The 19,852-nt window shown below is 41.1% G+C and overlaps 1 protein-coding gene across 3 annotated transcripts in view; it reads left to right on the top strand.

Annotated features, from left to right (window-relative positions):
• Window positions 1-560: 560 nt before the first annotated feature.
• RIPK2 (receptor interacting serine/threonine kinase 2) overlaps window positions 561-19,852 on the top strand; it is a 38,520-nt gene continuing 19,228 nt past the window's right edge. For all 3 annotated transcript variants that reach the window (XM_056110018.1, XM_056110010.1, XM_056110007.1), the window contains exons 1-4: window positions 561-1,277; window positions 10,294-10,447; window positions 13,253-13,408; window positions 19,145-19,302. In XM_056110018.1, coding sequence (XP_055965993.1) covers window positions 1,105-1,277; window positions 10,294-10,447; window positions 13,253-13,408; window positions 19,145-19,302 — 641 coding nt within the window. In that variant the 5' untranslated portion in view covers window positions 561-1,104. The remainder of the gene's footprint in view (window positions 1,278-10,293; window positions 10,448-13,252; window positions 13,409-19,144; window positions 19,303-19,852) is intronic.

Below are 19,852 nucleotides of genomic sequence, written 5' to 3'. Positions count from 1 at the left end.
GGACTTCCTGAGGAGGGGCGCCCTGGGAGACAGTCCAAGGACTCACTGGACCCCAGGGGTCTGCAGCGACAGTCTTCGCGCTCTCTTTCGACGGAGAGAAACGTTTGCCTAAGGCCCAGCCGTGCCTGAACGTTTGCTGTGGGAGGCGCGGGGCGGCCCCGCTTTTGCAATCTTACCTGGGGTCAGGGAGACGGGCCTGTGGCGGCCTGGGCGTCACCCACGGACGTCAGCTGGGCTGAAAAGGGGGCGTGGGGGCGACAGCCAGCTGAGGGCCGGAACGAGAGCTGAGGGGGTGGGGGGGCACCCCGAGAAACCGGACGCTCGTCCCTCCCCCCCGCCCCCTCGCCCCGCGGGCCTGGTGTGGCCGACGGACAGGGCAGCCCCACAGCCGAGGGGGCGTCTCCCTCGGCCCCGGCCGGCCGCGTGCAGCCCCGGGAGTCACTTCCGGCCGCGGCCCCGCGCAGGCGCAGAGGAGGGGCCGGGCGCGCCCTCCGCCGCACGCGCCGCCCGCGCGGGGATTGGGCTGGCGGCCGGCGCTGAGGCCAAAATAAATCCCCTTGGCAGGCTCGAGGGGCGCCTGACAGCGTCCGTCCGCGCGTCCAGACGCCCGCCGGGAGGGACTTTCCCCGCTAGAAAACTATTAGGAACTTCGCGCCCGGCTGGAGGAAACGGGCTCGCGGGGGGACGGGTCCTTCAGCGCCGCGCGTCCCGGGCGAGCCGCGCCTCAGCGCCTCAGCGCCTCAGCCTTCGAGCCGGACGCCCCTGCCCGCGCGCCTCAGCGCCTCGGCGCCTCACCGCGAGCGACCCCTGCCCGCGCCTCAGCGCCTTCTAGGCGCCTCACCGCGAGCGACCCCTGCCCGCGCCTCTGCGCCTCACCTCCTCAGCGCCTCAGCTTTGGAACCGGCCGCTCCTGCCCGCGCCTCAGCGCCTCAGCCCGAGCCGGCCGCCCCTGCCCGGGCGTCGGCAGACGGACGAGCCGTCCCTCGGCTCGCGGCGCGCCCAGACCCCGGGGTCGGGGGACTCCGGCCAGCGCGCGCCATGGGCCGGCCGGCCGCCTAGTGTCGCGCCCCCACGAGTGCCCGGACGGCGGGGCGACGGGCCACCATGAACGGCGAGGCCATCTGCAGCGCGCTGCCCACCATCCCCTACCACAAGCTGGCCGACCTGCGCTACCTGAGCCGCGGCGCGTCGGGCACCGTGTCGTCCGCTCGTCACGCCGACTGGCGCGTCCAGGTGGCCGTCAAGCACCTGCACATCCACACGCCGCTGCTCGACAGGTAGAGCCCCCGGGCCGGGCGCCAGGGGTCGTCAGGTTGGGATACCCCCACCCCACCCCCCACCCCCCACCCCGTGGCACCCTTCGAGGCGTGGGAACTGACGGCCCCCGTGGCCGTCATCATCCGGCTGTTCTTTTTTGTTTTTTCCTCCAACGCTTTTCCTGACTTGCTTCTTCCCCTGTTTGCTGAGGCTTTTCTGAAGATTGCAAAATTCAGCGATCACAGATTCCTTCCTTCCTTCCTTCCTTCCTTCCTTCCTTCCTTCCTTCCTTCCTTCCTTCCTTCCTTCCTTCCTCTCTCCCCTTCCCTCCCCTTCCTTCATCCCTCCTTTCCTTCCTCCCTTCCTTTGTTCCTCAGAGTACGCTTGCGAGCAGTTTGGAATCAGTTTCCAGGACTCCAGGCAGTTCCCACCCACAGGTGGCATTCGAGTCTGTGGAAAGTGGACATGGGAATGCTAAGTGCGCAGCTAAGTGGGCCCCCCCCCCCTCCGCTATTTCCAGCACTGAGGACTTTTAAGAAAAGGGCATTTTTAATATCTTATTGAGTCGGATGTTTCTAGGTTAAGATCATATATATATGTACATATATATATACACACACACACACACATACATACATACCGGGCTACATATAAAATGTTAAAATTCAATTCATGCATTCAGTTGAAAGCATGCATTTCTTTGATGTGCACACTAGAACATGTTCAATTGTGTGATCTGTATTATTTTTATTTCCTTTGTTCATCCGTTTATTTGTTGAACAAGTTTGGGCTTTGATTTTTTGGCAAATCAGATATTTTTACAGGAGTGTAAATGTTGGTATATTTCACGGGGTCGCTGTTACCATGTCATGCCCATCACCAAACTCCAATAATCCTCCACTATTGCTCATATATGGGCTGGAGCGATAGCATAGTGGGTAGGGCATTTGCCTTGCACGCAGCTGACCCGGGTTCGATTCTTCCGTCCCTTTCGGAAAGCCCGGCAAGCTACCTACAGTATCCTGCCTGCATGGCAGAGCCTGGCAGTCTCCCCTTGGCATATTCAATATGCCAAAAACAGTAATAACAAGTCTCACATTGGATATGTTACTGGTGCCCGCTTGAGCAAATCGTTGAAAACAGGAGGACAGTGCTGCAGTGCTATTGCTCATATGCCCTTTCCTCTGCATCCTCTCCACCTTAAGTTAATCTGGTATTTGTCTTTCTCCTTCTGACTTATTTCACTTAACATGTCACCTTACAGTTATATCCATGTGGTAGCAAAAAGCAATATGCTATCTTCTTTTCTTAGCTGGGTAGTATTTCGTTGGAGTATATCTCACACTTTATCTTTTCTTTTTGGTTTTTGGGTCACACACACAAAAAAACAAATGTTCTGGGCTTACTCTTGACACTAGGCTCAGGGGTCACTCCTAGTAGTACTTAGGGGACTATATGCACTGCTCCCTACTGCATATAAGCAGCAGGTCCACAGCATGCAAGTCAGGTGCCTCTAGCTGGATTCTCATTCTCTCTATCTCTCTCTCTCTCTCTCTCTCTCTCTCGTTGCAAATAGCACTGCAGTGAACATAAGTATATGAATAGCCTTTCACAGTAATGTTTTTACAGTCTTTGGTTGTAAGTAGAATTTCTGGATCTTAATTCTATGTTTCTTTTTTTTTCACACATTGTTTACTGAGCAGTACTGCTGTAGATTCTAGAATGTTTGGGGTTGGGCTTTTGATTGTGTTTTTTTTTTTTTTTGTTTAAGGTTTATTACCTGTGGTCATGAAAGTTTAAATACCATTTTTAAGTTTCTCCTCTCAGTTTCACAGGAAAGCCTGAGCCCAAGGGAAATGTGTTTTATGATAGCTAACAATAAACTGATTCAGAAGACTGTTAAATAACAGTTAGGATTTCAAATGTCACTCATATCCTAAAACAATTTCCATGTAATGTGCAGGGTTTAAGAGGGTGCTTGAATGAGCTTCTTGCAGAAAAACAGCTCAACCATATACCATAGTTTTATGTTTTCTAATCAGTGGGTCTAATTCATGTGCATTTTTCTTCCAGTAGCAAATTAATTAGGTTCTGCATTTAGTTCTTAGTTAAAATCCCTGATTGCAACAGTATCTTCCTCCTTACTGTATTTTCTAATGTGAAAATTTAGAGACTGGCACACATCCTAAAGATCAAGAACAATATGTGCTGGCACAGATGTGGGGAGAAAGGGACTCACATTCATTGTTGGTGGGCATGCTGACTGCCCCAGCCTTTTTGGAAAACATTACGGACATTTCTCAAAAAAACTTAGAAATTGAGCTCCCATTTGACCCAGCAATACCACTTCAGGGAGTATACCCTGAGGGCCCCAAAAAACACACCAGAAATGCCATTTGCACTGCTATGGTCACTGTAGCACTGTTCACAGTAGCCAGAATCTGGAAACAACCCAAGTGCCTGAGAACAGATATCTGGATTAAAAAATGATGGTACGTCTACACAGTGGAATACTACATAGCTGTTAGGAAAAGTGAAGTCATAAAATTTGCTTATATATAGATAGACATGGAGATATCACTGAGTGAAATGAGTCAGAAGGAGACAGACTTACATATCTGCACTTATTTGTGAGAAATGAAAAAAAATTAGTATGAGACTAATATCTAAGGACAGAAGAATCAGGATAACTGGTCCATGTTTGGAAGCTTGCCACAAGTTTGGGGGAATAGGGGAATGCAGATGTCAGTTAGGATAGAGAAGGGACCAATATGACAATAATAGTTGGTACTGATCATTCTCTGATTGCTGAAAGTAGGTAAAGGGATATACATGATATCCTTTCAGTCTGTTGCAAACCATGATGCCCAAAAGGAAAGAGAGAAAGAGGGGACAGAAAAAAAGAGGCAGGTGGGAGAGGGGGGACAGCAGGAGGGAAACTGGAGACAGTGGTGCTGGGAAATGAACATTGGTGTTGGAAAGTTGTATGACTGAAACCCAATCATGAACAACTTTGTAACTGTATCTCAAGGGTAAGGCAATTAAAAATAATAATAAAATATTATCTAATGTAAAAACGCATCACAGTGAGATGCATGCTTGACCAGAAGTTATTAGTATCTGAGGCCAAAGAGAAGCATAGCAGGCAAGGCACTTGCTTTGCAGGAGGTTGACCTAATTCCCCAGCACCCCCTATTTTTACCCAAGCACTGCCAGGAATGATGCCTAACCCAGAGCAAGGAGTAAGTCATTAGGTATGGCTCCCCTCATCATCCATTTTTTTAAGTTGTTAATATCCAACATCAGCTTCAGCCCTGTCAGTGTCTTGGGACTTTTCAGTATTATTTCCAATTTCTGTTTATGTAGTCCAGGCCTGGTGATTTTTTTTTAGTGTATGTGATGCCGAAGCGAGCTACTGAGAATATCTCGCCTGCATGGCAAAGCCTGGCAAGCTACCTGTGACGTATTCAATATGCCAAAAACAGCAACAACAAGTCTCACGATGGAGACGTTACTGGGCTTGCTTGAGCAAATCAATGAACAATGGGAGGACAGTGACAGTGACAGGCCTGGTAATATATAAGGTATTATAGTGTTTACCTGGAGCATTAAATTTTACATAGCAAGTGGTCAGTAAAAGTGTGACTATATAGATATGTGCATATATATATCTAATAGCATGGTGATGGAAGTGGATTAGAGAGTGGATTATAGAATGAGGCACCTTACAATGAGTAGGGAGCTTGCCATGCATACGGCTAACCGGAGTTCAATCCCCAGCATCCCATTTGGTCCTCTAAGCCCGGTCAGGAGTGATCTCTGAGCACAGAGCCTGGAGTAATCCCTGAGTACCACTGGGTGTGGCAAAAATAAGTGAAATTTATATATATATATATATATATATATATATATATATACATACATATATTTTAGAATGAACTGGCAAATACATGAAAATCTAATACTGAAGGACATACTAGGTACTATAAAGCAAATTGTGGATGCCACCATTGTGGATGCTATTTCTCAGAATTTTGATATACTTAATACTCATGCCTTTGGGGGGCCAAGAAATGACGAGTTTCCTTTCTGTGCTTAACAATTTTCATAATTTATAATTCTTCATTAAATTCGGAAGGAGACTAATTTATTCTACCAAGGAACTCATAAATACCAGTGAAACATCACTCTGGTGTTAGTACATCACATACTCTTCTCGTTACTCAAGATGTTAACATTGCAGTATTTATGTAGTCTGAGCGATAGGGCTGGGCAGTTGACTCATAGAGTTTCTATTTCCAAACTTACAAAGTGGGAAATAATAAATACATGTACTTCTTGTCTCTGGTGTGGATAATGTTTTCATTGTTCTTTGAGATCACCTGAAAGAAGCTTATGTTTTGTTCTGTTACATGTTCTTATTTTAGCAGTTGGTGAATCATACTCCATAATTGTACTCCTGCCCAATGAATGGGCCTTCCCCAGCTATCTTCAGATACCTTCTAATGAGATCAGTCTGATGGGTTATCCAAACTCCCTGTAGATTTAGTGTTTTCCAGAGTGACAGTACTGCTTCCACAGACACCACTGGGTGGATTCAGGACAGTGTTAACCTCCAGAGCAACCGTGGGAGACCTTACCTTTCTGTTTTGTTGTTGTTGTTTTAGGTTTTTTTTTTTTTTTTTTGGCTTAAAGAAAGTAGCTTTGGGGACAATGGGGCAGGGATTCTGAGTATTTTTCTGAAAAGAGGGCAATAGCCCAAATAAGTTTATTTTATGACTGAATTTTTGAGCTGGGAAACTACAGAAACTGAATTTTATGCGTTTGATTTTAAAAAACATGAAGGGCTTAGAAGATAGTTCAAAGGGCTGGAGAGCATTCTTGCATAAGTAACGCCTGAATTCATACTCTGCCACCCATTGTGTTCCCTAGCACTTCCATTTTTAGTCCTATTGGCCCTTCAAACCCCACTAACTAGATACAGCCTTGGTGATCAGTGAGAGCCATATCCAGCCCCAGCACTGAAGTTTCAGTCCCACACCACTGGGCCCAGAGTTACGTGGAGAGCCCAACTTGATTCCTCAAGTACTGGGAAAGCCAGATCAAACAAAAAAGATAATCATGATAGTTTATAAAAAATATTTTACATTGTTTTTACTTTTTCTGTTTTCTTACTCTCCGAATCTCCCAAAAATTTCACTTCAGTAACATTTCTTTTCTCATAAAGCAGTGGAATGCAAAGAATATAGGCTTAGATTTCCACAGTTCCAATTCTAACTTCAACCCTGCCATGTATGAGTATGATCATTAGAAAAATATTAATTTTTCTGAGGCTCACTTTTCTCATGTTCAACATAGAAATAATGAAGCCATTTTTTCAAGGGTTGGTTTAAGAAAATAGTATAGGAGCCAGAGCAGTAGTACAGCAGGTAAAGCACTTGCCTTGCTCAAGGCCAACCTGGGTTCAATCCACAGGACCCCATGTGGTCCCCAGAGCCCCACCAGGAGTGATCTCTGAGTTCAGAGCCAGGAGTAATCCCTGAGCACCTATGGATGTGACCCAAAGAGGTGGGGGGAAGGAAATAGTGTATATGAAGAGGTCAACACATAATGGAATTTCCATAAAAGAAATAATGTCCCATATTCTTAATAGGAGGCTGGAGCCATAGTACAGCGGGTAGGGCATTTGCCTTGCACGCAGCCAGCATGGCCGACCCGAGTTCGATTCCTCCGCCCCTCTCGGAGAGCCCGGCAAGCTACCGAGAGTATTAGATATGCCAGACACAGTAACAACAAAGTCTCCAATGGAGACGTTACTGGGCCCGCTCGAGCAAATCGACGATCAACGGGAGGGCCTTTACCTTTACTATAATTTTTCCTGTACACCCTCTTTATAGTTCTTCCTTAGAGAATCCAGAAATCTTTAGGTCCATCCTCTCTGTCCTTGTTCAGGGTATCACATACCTTGTTACCTTACATCTCTTTTATTTTACCTTTTACCAGGAAATGATTTGGGAGAATTAGTATAGGATCTTACACATATAAGACATCTAGTCTACCACTAAGCCACCTCCTGGGTCTTCACCTATATCTCTCGTTGCAAACATAGAGGTATTTGAACTTAGGGACTATAATACAGAAATGCTTGAAGTTAAGGAATGTAAGTTTAATTAAAATAGGTCTCATGGACTGAGGTAACTGGTTTGCTTTAGAATAGGAATATTAAGTTGCTGAAGAACAGGAAGGAGAGAAGGAGAGAAGCTTTGCAGCCTATGCCTGCTTGTAACTCTTTAATTTTGAAATATATGTTACATAACATAAATGACTAGGATTTTTTTATGCTTTCTATTTTTAATGTAAGCCTCATAGACTGCTCTGGAGTTTCTATTGCTTTCCTTTTTAAACAGTCATGCTTCCAGATTGGGTGATTAATCATCACTTACCTAATAGACTTCAAGACATTTTTTTCCTATTTCTTTTATTCAGGCTACCAGTTCCTGTAAATCCACAGTGAAAAGTGATGATAACCTGAACTCCCTTCTGGTTTGGTTTGATTTGGTTTGGTTTTCATCCCTCTGGTCATTCATCAGTCACCACTTTCTCAGCATTCTATTCGCTAGGAGTTTGTCTTTTATACTTATAGTTTGGACTCTCTCTGCTTCATACCCAAAATAGTATTATAGCAATCTTCTGGAATCTGGCTTTCATGAAAATTGCCTACCAATAGGAGTCTGCTAATTTTACCTCCAACTGCTGTCAAGTCCAGAATCCTAACTTGTTCTGGTTACATTATGCTTCTGTAACGTAGCAGGAGTGACAGCTGCCAGGAGTGACCCCAAGTACAGAGTCCAGAGTTGCCATGAGCATCAATACCTGTGATCCCTCCAAAGAGCAAACCTTTGGTCACAACTTTTAGGCTTCAAATCACTATTACTATAACTATCACCCCATTCTTCAGTTCGCTCGAGCGGGCCCAGTAACGTCTCCATTCGTCCCTGTCATGTGGAAGTGTAGCCCAGTGACATATTGGGGGCTCCTTCAGGATCAGGGGAATGAGGACCATTCATTGTTACTGTTTTTGACATATTGATTACGCCATGGGTAGCTTGTCAGGCTCTGCCATGCGGGTGGGATACTCTTGGTAGCTTGCCGGGCTCTTCGAGACGGATGGAGGCTTTTGGGGCAGCCTCTAATCACCTTTACAGGTGTTCCCTAGTCAGGCATATAGACGGGTATGATACTCTTAGCAGCCTGCCGGGTTCTCTGAGAACTAGAGAATAAAAGGTTTATTAGGCTTCAAATAAAGTATAAAAACTCTGACTGACTTTTAGGGCTCTATAGTGTAACCCTACTTACCCTATTCATCTTCACTCCTTGTATATGCTTGTTTATAATTTATATTAAACAGTTTGTCATTTTCTAAGTGTACCCTTCATTTAGCTTCTTTTAGTGTAACTCAAATAACTGACACATGCATAACTTTTAAGTTTCTACTATAATCAGGGCACTGTTTAAAGACCTGGGAATACATCAAGAAAGAAACACAAGTTCTCCTGAAGATCACATTTATCTTGGTTGCCTGGTTGACTAATGGATAAGATTCTATCAATCGTAAAATGAAATCCCAACTCTATAAATCATTGACTCCCCTAGAAGCTTATTTCCTCTTTTCCAACCTTTCCAGAGTTCTCTATTTGTTCATTTATTTAAGTGGCATTTATGACACATTATTTAATTTGCTCTCATTTTAAGCTTTAAAAATAACTAATATAATTGTATATGTTTATATTTTGCAATATAATGTTTTAATGTGCCTGTCCATTTTGGAATCATAACCAAAATCAATTAATGAACACATACAAAAAAGACATACAAATGGCAGATAGGTATATAACATAATCGTAAATCATCATTAATCATTAAGGAAATACAAATCTAAATCAAAGTGAGAGCTTATTTTTCTGAAAAGATTTCTGGGCAGGGGCTGGAGTAATAGTACAGAGGGTAGGACATTGCACACAGGCAACCTGGGTTTGATCCCTGGCACCCCATATGGTCCCTGCTATGTATCATCCTTGAGTGCAGAGTCAGGCGCTAAGCACCACTGGGTATGACCCCACAAAAAAAAATTAGGGAAGCTAGAGGGCAAAAACTATTTTTATCTTTATGTTCTCCATAAACTTTTTGAAAACAGTATGTACATAATAAAAGTTAAGTATTATTTGTTTTCTATATCAATAAGTAAATCTCAGCTTGACTTATGGCAAGGATCTCTTGGAAACAATTTAATCTTCTCAGTGTTTGCAACTTTTAGTGTGTAATATCTAGAAAGTAGGGACTCAGCTAGTTATTTAATGAAACATTTAGTTAATAAATATTTAGAATATTTTTAAAAATTATATATGCTCTTAGATCATGAACTGAATATAATATTCTAATAAAATTGATCTTATGACTTAATTATTCTATTATATCAGATAAGCCATTATAATATCAGTATACTTTATGAATTTACTCAAACTTTAGGATATTTTTCCTTTCCTAGAAAGGTACAACAATAAAAACTTTTCTGTCAGTAGCTTGTAGAAATTATTCTGGTCTCTAATCATACTTGTGAAATGAAGGTAGGCATTTCTTTCTACTTTAAATATGAAACTAAAAGTTGGAAGTGTTGCATAATGTATATAAAGTCAAAGGCTAATTAATGAAAATAAAATTTATAGCACAGCGGGTAGGGCATTTGCGTTTGCCTTGCATGTGGCTGACACAGCTGACCCGAGTTCGATTCTTCTGCCCCTCTCAGTGAGCCCAGCAAGCTACCGAAAGTATCTGGCCCCCACAGCAAAGCCTGGCAAGCTACCCGTGACATATTCAATATGCGAACCACAGTAACAACAAGTCTCACAATGGAGACATTACTGGGCCCGCTCGAGCAAATCGATGAACAATGGGAGGACAGTGACAGTGACTTAATATTATGAACATTATAATTATGTTTTTTATTGCTTTTAAATAACTGTGTTTCTTTTTCTTTAGTGAAAGAACTGATGTCTTAAGAGAAGCTGAAATTTTACACAAAGCTAGATTTAGTTACATTCTTCCAATTTTGGGAATTTGCAATGAGCCTGAATTTTTGGGAATAGTTACAGAATACATGCCAAATGGATCATTAAATGAACTCCTACATAGGGTAAGTACTGTACACTTCAGTGACTGAAATTCTGTTATTCAAGCTTAGTATTTGATTTTATATATTATTAGATTATTTGAGCTCATGTAGATGAGTCAAAATTATAATAAACTATTCATGTGGTAAATTTTCACCATTTATAACTTCTTTTAGTGTGTGGGGGATAGAAAAGTTTACTGGAAAAAATAGGGGAAAGGGAAGGAAACTCCAACTAGGAACAAACTTAAGAGTTAAGTTCTTATAACTTCTTTTGTATGTTATAAGTACTGAGAGTATCTCGCTCTCACGGCAAAGCCTGGGAAGCTACCCATAACGTATTAGATATGCCAAACACAATAACAGAAGAGTCTCAAAAAATGGAGACGTTACTGGGCCCGCTCGAGCAAATCGATGAACAACGGGAGGACTGTGTGTGTGTGTGTGTGTGTGTGTGTGTGTGTGTGTGTGTGTGTGTGTGTATGGGTGGGAGTGGGGTGTGCAGTGATAACAGTACAGTGGGTAGGCAGTTAACCTTGCACACAGCTAACCTGGGTTCAATCCCAGGCATGTATATGTCCCCCAAGCCTACCAAGAGTGATTCATGAGTGCAGAGCCAGGAGTAAGCTCTGAGCCCTTCCCAGGGTGGCCAGAAAAACAAAAACACTGTAGAGGACCAGAGACATAGGTTAAAGGTTAAGGCATTTGCTTTGTACATACCCCAGCTTGCTTTATTTGATTTCCAGCCCAGCACCCCACATGATTCCCCAAGCACCACCATAAGTGTCCCCTGAGCCAGTAGGACATAATGCCTGAGCACTTCTGGGTGTGACCCAACTCCCCTCCACACCCTGCCACCTCCACTATGAAGCCACGCCTTACATTTTAAGAGACTTAAGATTATTTTGCATAGATTTCTATTTCTAGATTTTACACCGAATACCAATATCTGCATGCATTTATACACATGCGCAGATAAACATATATCTGCATGCATATGTAAGACATAGCGAAACAAAAGGATAAACACTAGACAGTATACAATTCATAGTTAATTTGATAAGATTTTATTTTATATTAAACCGTATAAATAGAACTCAAAGGGTAACAGTAATAGTATTAAAGTTCTGAATTAAATCTACGGAATACTTAGTTTCCCCAAGTAATGGGTATTGGCATGAGACATTTACCATTCCTAAGGTACTTGAAATTCTGGTTTTGATTGTGAATCCCATCAGTAACACATTTGGAAATCCTTATTCTCAAAATATGTATTGTCATATTGTTGTTTACTTGAGTTTAAATTATTCTTCCCTCCAACCTATGAATTGCTGGAGAGTTCTTTGAAACCCCTTAATCTATCCAGCAATTCATAGATACATTACAGTGTTCTATAAATAAAATAGGAATACTTGAGTACCACTGTCCTCAACACATAGAGTGACATCCTCCATTTCCAGGATATGTCACATTCTATAATATGTGACCATCAAAAACAAGAATGAAGTCCTAGTGTTAGCATATATGATTATAAAACCACCACTGAAACCAAAATACAAATACTTGTTAAGCACTATTGTTTTTTGTTGAAAAATGAATGACTGGAAATTCTGTTATTTCATTTTCATACGTTGAACACCAGTAGATACCTGTGGCCCAAATATGGGGCCCACTAGAAATTCTAGCACAGAGGTTTATAAAGGTATTTGGCCTCATGCTTGTTTTAGAAAAATAATTACTCCATGGGACCCCTATGGAACCCTACCTTCCTCAATCAGACAAAAAGAAAATGCCCCCACAGGTTTCCACAGAGGCTAGAACTGCCCGACTGTTTATTTCCAATATTCTTCAAGGACAGTATTGCCCCAAGCAAGAACTCCCTCACCCCCGCACGCACACTGTTCTGAAGATTACTTCAAAGGGACTGCAGAAAAGGGACCACCAAGTAAAGATGCTTGGAGGACCTGCTCAGAATGGGAGATGTGTACTGAGAGTAGACTATTGACTGAACATGTCACGGTCACGGTCCTCCCATTGTTCATCGATTTGCTTGAGTGGGCCCAGTAACGTCTCCATCATGAGACTTGTTACTGTGTTTGGCATATCGAATACGTTACGGAGAGCTTGCCAGGTTTTGCCCTGTGGGCGAGATACTCTCATTAGCTTGCCAGACTCTCCAAGAGGGGTAGAGGAATCGAACCTGGGCTGAACGGTAAATTTAATCTTAATAAGAAAATTAAAATATAAATTTTGAATGACTGTCTTGCCATGTACTAGAAACAAATTGCGAGTGTATATTGTAGTAGGGGAGGCACATAGTTATTTGATATAAGCCAAAAATAAGGAAATGTATATATGTATAGTATTTGTATCTAGGTGTTAGATTTAAAAATAATTGAAAAGTCTGCTGAAGAATGCCCAATACTTGTAGTCACTATTCTAATATAAAACAGAAAGAAAATAGCATTACTATAAAATTATTGTTCTTTTCTCTAAAAATAATGAGCAAAATCAAATGTAAGAATGTTAATGTCAAAATGATACTATGCAATTTTTAAAACATGTTATTGTTTCCTCTTGGAATATTTCATTTTCCCCTGCACCACATGGTCCCCTATGGACTGCTGAATGTGTCCCTCTTGGTCCCTGAACCACCAGTTCCCAGTAGTTCCCTGCATTGCTGGGTCTGAGGACAGAGCCATCAGGCCCACACAACTGGTCAAAGTATGGAGAAGTAGTCCCCCCACCCCCCTGAGCTCAACTTCAAAGCGGAAATGTAATTAATTTGGGGCACTAACTTTGGCTTTGTTTCTTTCTGTATATGTGAAGAAAACAGAATATCCTGATGTTCCTTGGCCATTGAGATTTCGCATCCTGCATGAAATTGCACTGGGTGTAAACTACCTGCACAATATGAATCCTCCTCTACTGCATCATGACTTGAAGACTCAAAATATTTTATTGGATAATGAATTTCATGTTAAGGTAGTTCTTAAAAATATCTGAATATATGACTAGTGTTTTAATATATTAACTTAGTTCTTTCCCTTACCTTTACCTTTACCTTTCCCTTAGCCAATTTAATATATCTCCCTTTGCTGTCCCTTTGCTGTAGCCTTTATTCTTTCTTTTTTTCCTTTTTGGGTCATACCTGGCGATGCACAGGTGTTACTCCTGGCTCATGCACTCAGGAATTACTCCTGGCAGTTCTCGGAGGACCTTATGGGATGCTGGGAATCAAACCTGGGTCGGCCGCGTGCAAGGCAACACCCTACCCACTGTGCTATTGCTTCAGACCCCTGTAGCCTTTATTCTCATCAATAGCCTTTCTTCTACTATGGTGACTTAGTTATTCCCAGACCACGAGGTAGATATAACTACAAAATATATCAAATCATCATGCTCTTAATGTAAAATACCTTTTCTTGAACTTATTCCAGATTATCAGGAAGTGCAAAAATAACATAGAAAATCCTTGTACTCATAGCCCACAGTCATCAATTATACATCACATATAATAATAGTATAATCAAGATCAAGAGCATGATATTACTACAGTGCAAGTAGTTCTGTAGCACTTTATCATATATGTGTGTGTAACAACTACAACAATCAAGGTACAGCACTAATATGTAAAATGTCACTCATTAGTCAGAGGATAAAAGAATTATTATTTCCATGTAGTATTACCTCAAGAAAAAAATTAAAACCCCTAAAGGATGTAAAGGGCTCTGGAGATAGCTCAAACAGCTAGGGAATATTATTTGCACATGGGAGGCTTAGATAATCTGCACTGGGCTGCAGTCTCCCACACCGCGTGGTCCCCCAAACACTGCAGGGTGTGCCCCCCCCACACACACACACACCACCAGTTCCAAGCAATACTACGTTGCTGGGCCTGGGCACTAAACCTTTGTGCCCACACAATAGAGACATATTCGAGTGTGGCCCTCGATCCCTGCGCACTACTTTGAAGCCCAGCACCCCTTATCCTCCCCCTCTGCCCACACACATGTCACCCGCTGCTGGTTAAGTGTAAACATACAGGATCACAAGGCACCAAGGGATAGCACATGGCTTAGAGCTGCTGCCTTGCAAGCAGATGATCATAAATTCAAACCCCCCATGTCCCACACACGCCAAGCACAATCCTGGCATCTCTGCTGTCTTCGATCTCAAGTGCCAGGGGTGATTTCTAGCCATATTAGCCCAGAACTATATGAGCGGCACAACAAAAAAGGTTGCAACCCAGGCCAGAGCAATAGTATAGCGGGTAGGAGATTGCCTTGCATGGGGGCCAACTAGAGTTCCACCTGGAGCCCGGCCAGTCGTGGTCTGAGTGCAGGGACAGGTTGTAAGACCTGAGCACCACTACATGTGGCCCAAAAAGCAAAAAACAGGACAGTTGCAACTCTGGAAAAATACAAGAATGACAACCTAGGGAAAGCAGGAAAAGGGGTAAAAACTATATAGTATTAAAAAATAGATTGCACTTGCGGTTCGTTTTAGTCACACCACATATTTCCCTCTTCCACCCTTGACACTGGCGTACAACTGTTTTTTATTTCCCTGATGTCATTTTGAGCATCTGAATAAGAGTCATACAGTATATTTGAGATGGACTTTGTTCACTTGGCATAGAAATACCTTTTTCTTCCAAGTTATTGCTTGTGTCAATATATTGTTGCTTTTTTTTCTAACTATCCATAGTTAATGGGTGTATCTCAGTTATTTCATCATTCACCTACTGAGGGATATATATTGACTATTTCCACTCCTTGGCCATTCCAAAAAAGTTTCCTGTGCAACATTCTGAATAAAGATAAGTTTTCATTCTTCTGGGATAAATGTCCAAGAATATATAGATGCTGTATTATATAGAAGAGTATGTTTAGTTTTTTAAAAAATCACCCAACTATTTTCCAGAATGTCTGTACAATTTTATGTTCCACCAACAGTGTATGATAGACCTGAGTGATATAAAATATTTCCACATCCTCAACAGCATTTGGTATGTCACAGTTTATTAGTTTAGCTATTCTGTTAATTATAAAACAATACCATGTGATAATCTTAATTTACATTTTCTGATGTTATTGACACTTCTTATGTGCTTATTTGTTCTTTCCCATCTCGATATTCTTTCCAGAGAAATGTTTCACGTCTTATGCCCATTATAGTTGGATTCTTTTCACAGTCTTACATTTAAAAGTCTTTCTTATTATTTTTTGGATGGAATCTTTCATAAACATTTAGAATATTGATATAATTTCTCACAAGCAAGATTACAGGGCATCAAGAGGTAGTACATGGCTTAGAGCTGCTGCCTTGCAAGCAGATGATCATAAATTCAAATCCCGAGATCCTTTAAAAAAACACACACACACACTTGAAAGGGGCTGGAGTGATAGTACAGCAGGTAGGGCATTTGTCTTGCACACAACCGTCCCAGATTTGATCCTAGGCATCCTATATGGTACCCTAAGTACTGTCAAATGATTTCTGAGTACAGAGCCAGGAGTAAGCCCTGAGCATTGCTAGGTGTGGCCCCAAAACCAAATAAATAAATAAACACTTTTAAGCAAAGGTTTTCATTTTGAAGAACAGTTTCATTATTTTTATATGATAATACTTCTGCTGTCGTGTTTTAGTAAAGCACGCAACTAATAGGCAGTGAAAATTTTCTTCTACATTATCATCTGAAAGTTTACAATTTTATGCTTTTGAATTAATTTTTGTATAAAGTATGAGATTTAGGTGCTTAAAGTAACCAGATGTGCTTCAGTTATCTTCTTGCAAGATAACATGAAATAAGAATTTGCTGAATAATTAATACTGTATAATTCACTTTACTATTATAGAATATAAATATGAAACATGTAATGGGAACAACAAAAAAAATACCAGAAATTATAAGAGGCTAAGAGGAAGCTTTCTTGAAGAGACTTTCTCTAGAATAAAATGAGAGAGAAAAAAAGAAGAAAGAAAGCTTTCTCCACCTTAATAAAACAAGATGCTACCTAATCTATTCTGTTGGTTACAGAACTGCATGGAGGGAAGTACTCTTAATTGACAGGCAGATCCCTCAATTGTCAATGCAGCTGTTCCTTATCTCCAAAGGCAGTTATTTTGTGAAAGGAGGATCTTACACCTCTACTTTAATAACTTACATTTTCTTATGTAAAAAGTCTTCCCTGTTGGTTCCACCTGTAACTACATTTTGTGGAAAACTGAGTAGCCTAATTCTGCTTTCAGTATTTGAGGAGTGCTTGTAATCCTCAACCTGTTGCTTAAGGCTTGCGTTTTGTCCTTCTCCCTGCTAAGCACTCTTATTCCTTTAGCCAACTTATTTACCCACGTGGCTTTAAATCTAGATAGATTGATTGGTCTCTTAATCTTGATGCTCAGAACTGAACAAAGCACTCCTGTTGAGTGGTCTAATGAAGAAATGAAGGGGGCCGTCATTTTCCTGTTCTCCCTTTTTTTAGGTCATTGGCTGCGGACAGCCTTACCACAACATTCAGATTGTACTTAGTGTCAACCAAAAACCGGGTGTTTTTTTTTATGTATTGTTGCTTAAGCCACATTGCTTTAATTGTACACTACAGAATTCTTTCTAGCCATCATCAAATTGTAACTTGTTAGATTTCAGTCATTACTTGAGCCTCTTTGGTTATACCTTCTGAGATACCTTGCAGTTGGTTCTGTATAGTTTGGGGTGAGGGGAGGGAAGGAAAACTCCGGCAGCCCCTTCTTCCAGTCATTTTCAGCTAGCACACCAGCAGTTCACTGCCTGGGCCTGCAGATTTCGTGCTGCTCCAGCCCTGTGCTGGCAGGGATTTCCCAGGCCATCTACGTGGCGGTGGGAGATCTCCAGAACTAAACCCAGCAATGCTCCGGGACCATGTGGAGGCAGGCATTGAATTCATTCATTTGCATGGACCCTCGACCCACCCTACACCTTTTGAGACATTATCTCTGTAATATAAGGATTATACTTTCTCTCAAAGTTTTTATAATCTTTAAACTTTTGTATTTTTTTTAAATCTTCAGTTATGTTTACCTTGTACAGACCTCAAATCATAGTTGTACAGTACAATGCAAAGAACCTCCCACTGCTTCAATACAAATTTTTCTGCTAATCAGTGCTGTTGGCAAATCAGGAGTTTGGAATACTTTTGAAAGTACGGATATGACCATATTTCCTCCAGTTTTTTCCTTAAGAATATTATTAAAGCCTTTGTTTAACTGCTTTTCCAGATGGTCTCCTGTGAGACTTACTCTCTAAACGTCACTGTAATGAGAATGTCCTTCCCCTTCCTCCTCTTTCCCACACTACTACTCTTTGTCCTCATACTATGATATGATACTTTTCTGTAATATTTTTCACCATCCCGCGTAACATTTTTGTCAATATTTATTTAAGCCATCTCCCTCATTGAATATATAAGTTTTAAGGAGATATAAATATTAGTATGTCTTATTAGTTTGCCACGTACTCAGCACATGCCAGATAGAAGCATTTAATAAATATTTTTGAATGAATAAATTATATATCCATCATATTGGATTGCTAGTTTAATAGTTAAGTATTAAATTAAAAGGCCCTCCCGTTGATCATCGATTTGCTCGAGCGGGCCCAGTAAGGTCTCCATTGGAGACTTTGTTGTTACTGTGTTTGGCATATCGAATACGTCACAGGGAGCTTGCCAGGCTCTGCCGTGCGGGCAAGATACTCTCGGTAGCTTGCCGGGCTCTCCCAGAGGGGCGGAGGAATCGAACTCGGGTCGGCCATGTTGGCTGCGTGCAAGGCAGACGCCCTACCGCTGACACAGCGGGTAGGGCGTCTGCCTTGCACGCAGTCAACATGGCCGACCCGAGTTCGATTCCTCCGCCCCTCTGGGAGAGTCCGGCAAGCTACCGAGAGTATTCGATATGCCAGACACAGTAACAACAAAGTCTCCAATGGAGACGTTACTGGGCCCGCTCGAGTAAATAGTTAAGTATATTATTAAAGTAATTCAGAATATTCATAAGACACAAACTTTTTACATTTGATATTTTTTTAAAAAATCATTGTGTATCAACTATGGTACATTAAGCATTGTTCCAAGATTTTAGGGTTTATCGGGTGAGGATTAAAACTAACCACTGGTCTGATACAATTATTTTCATTAATTCTTGCTTATAATTAACAATAAAGTTTCTCATTTATAGAATTTTCTAACTAGGAACTAAAGATAGTATCCAGTCTGTATTTTTGCAAAATCAACATTTTTTCCTTCTTAAAAATCATATTTACTGTCTTCATATTCTGTAGTAGCTCTCTGTTCTCTCCCACAAAGAACATTAATAGCACTATGGAGGTATTTGCAGGTATTCTAAATAATCTTATAGAAGTATATATGTATAGATATACATATGACATTTATGTGTGGATATGCATATGTGTATAAAATATATTTAAAATACACAGAATTATATTTTCTAAGCCTTTAAACTCCTTGGACTTTTTAAAATTTACTTTAGATACTCGTGTTATCAGTAAAAAAATAAGCAAAGTGAATGATTTCTACTCTTGATAAGCTGGGTTATCTGGTGGAGTTAATAGCAGTAAAATATTAAAGCATTTCCTCTAATCTCATGTATAAGCAACTTTAATTGATAGATTTTTTTTAAAAAAAGAACATTTTTATTTCAAGGTTTTTACTCTTCTTTTAGATTGCAGATTTTGGTTTATCAAAATGGCGCATGATGTCCCTCTCACAATCAAAAAGTAGTAAATCTGCACCAGAAGGAGGGACAATTATATATATGCCACCTGAAAACTATGAACCTGGTCAAAAGTCAAGGGCCAGTGTCAAGCATGATATCTATAGGTATAGTATATTTCTTTTGCTTGGAATTAGTATTTTTTAACAAATTGTATGTTCTGGTAATATGTTTACTATTTTATGGTATGTAAATTATGATATTAATTTTCAGTTACTTAGACACCACCACTCACCGTCCGCAAAGTGTCCTTATGTCACCCAGAGTTAATTGTGTCTTAAAAATGTGATTAATAAATCACAATTTTTGAAGTTACATTTTAAAGTATGATGTTTTAAATGTTTTTTTCTCTCATTAGTATTATACAAATTAAGATCAAAGTAGCCAGTATTTTTGAAATTGACATGCCTTGATTTAAGTGCCTTTTGTATTTTTTTTTATGTAAAACCTACCTTATGACCGTGTTAATGTACAGTATAATACCCAGGGGTATTATTATATGTTATTTTTTAAGGGAGGGAAAGAATATGTAGTTAACATTTAACAGTACCAAAGAGTATAGAAACTAAGCCGGGGTGGTGTGGGGGGGAGCAATAGAATAAGGTTACATGAGACAATGTTTCTATGATTTTTTATATTGTGGAAGAAAATAACATA

This window comes from Sorex fumeus, unplaced genomic scaffold (assembly GCF_029834395.1).
Source record: "Sorex fumeus unplaced genomic scaffold, SorFum_2.1 ptg000002l, whole genome shotgun sequence".
Lineage (NCBI taxonomy): Eukaryota > Metazoa > Chordata > Mammalia > Eulipotyphla > Soricidae > Sorex > Sorex fumeus.
This window is presented reverse-complemented; position numbering and strand designations above follow the sequence as displayed.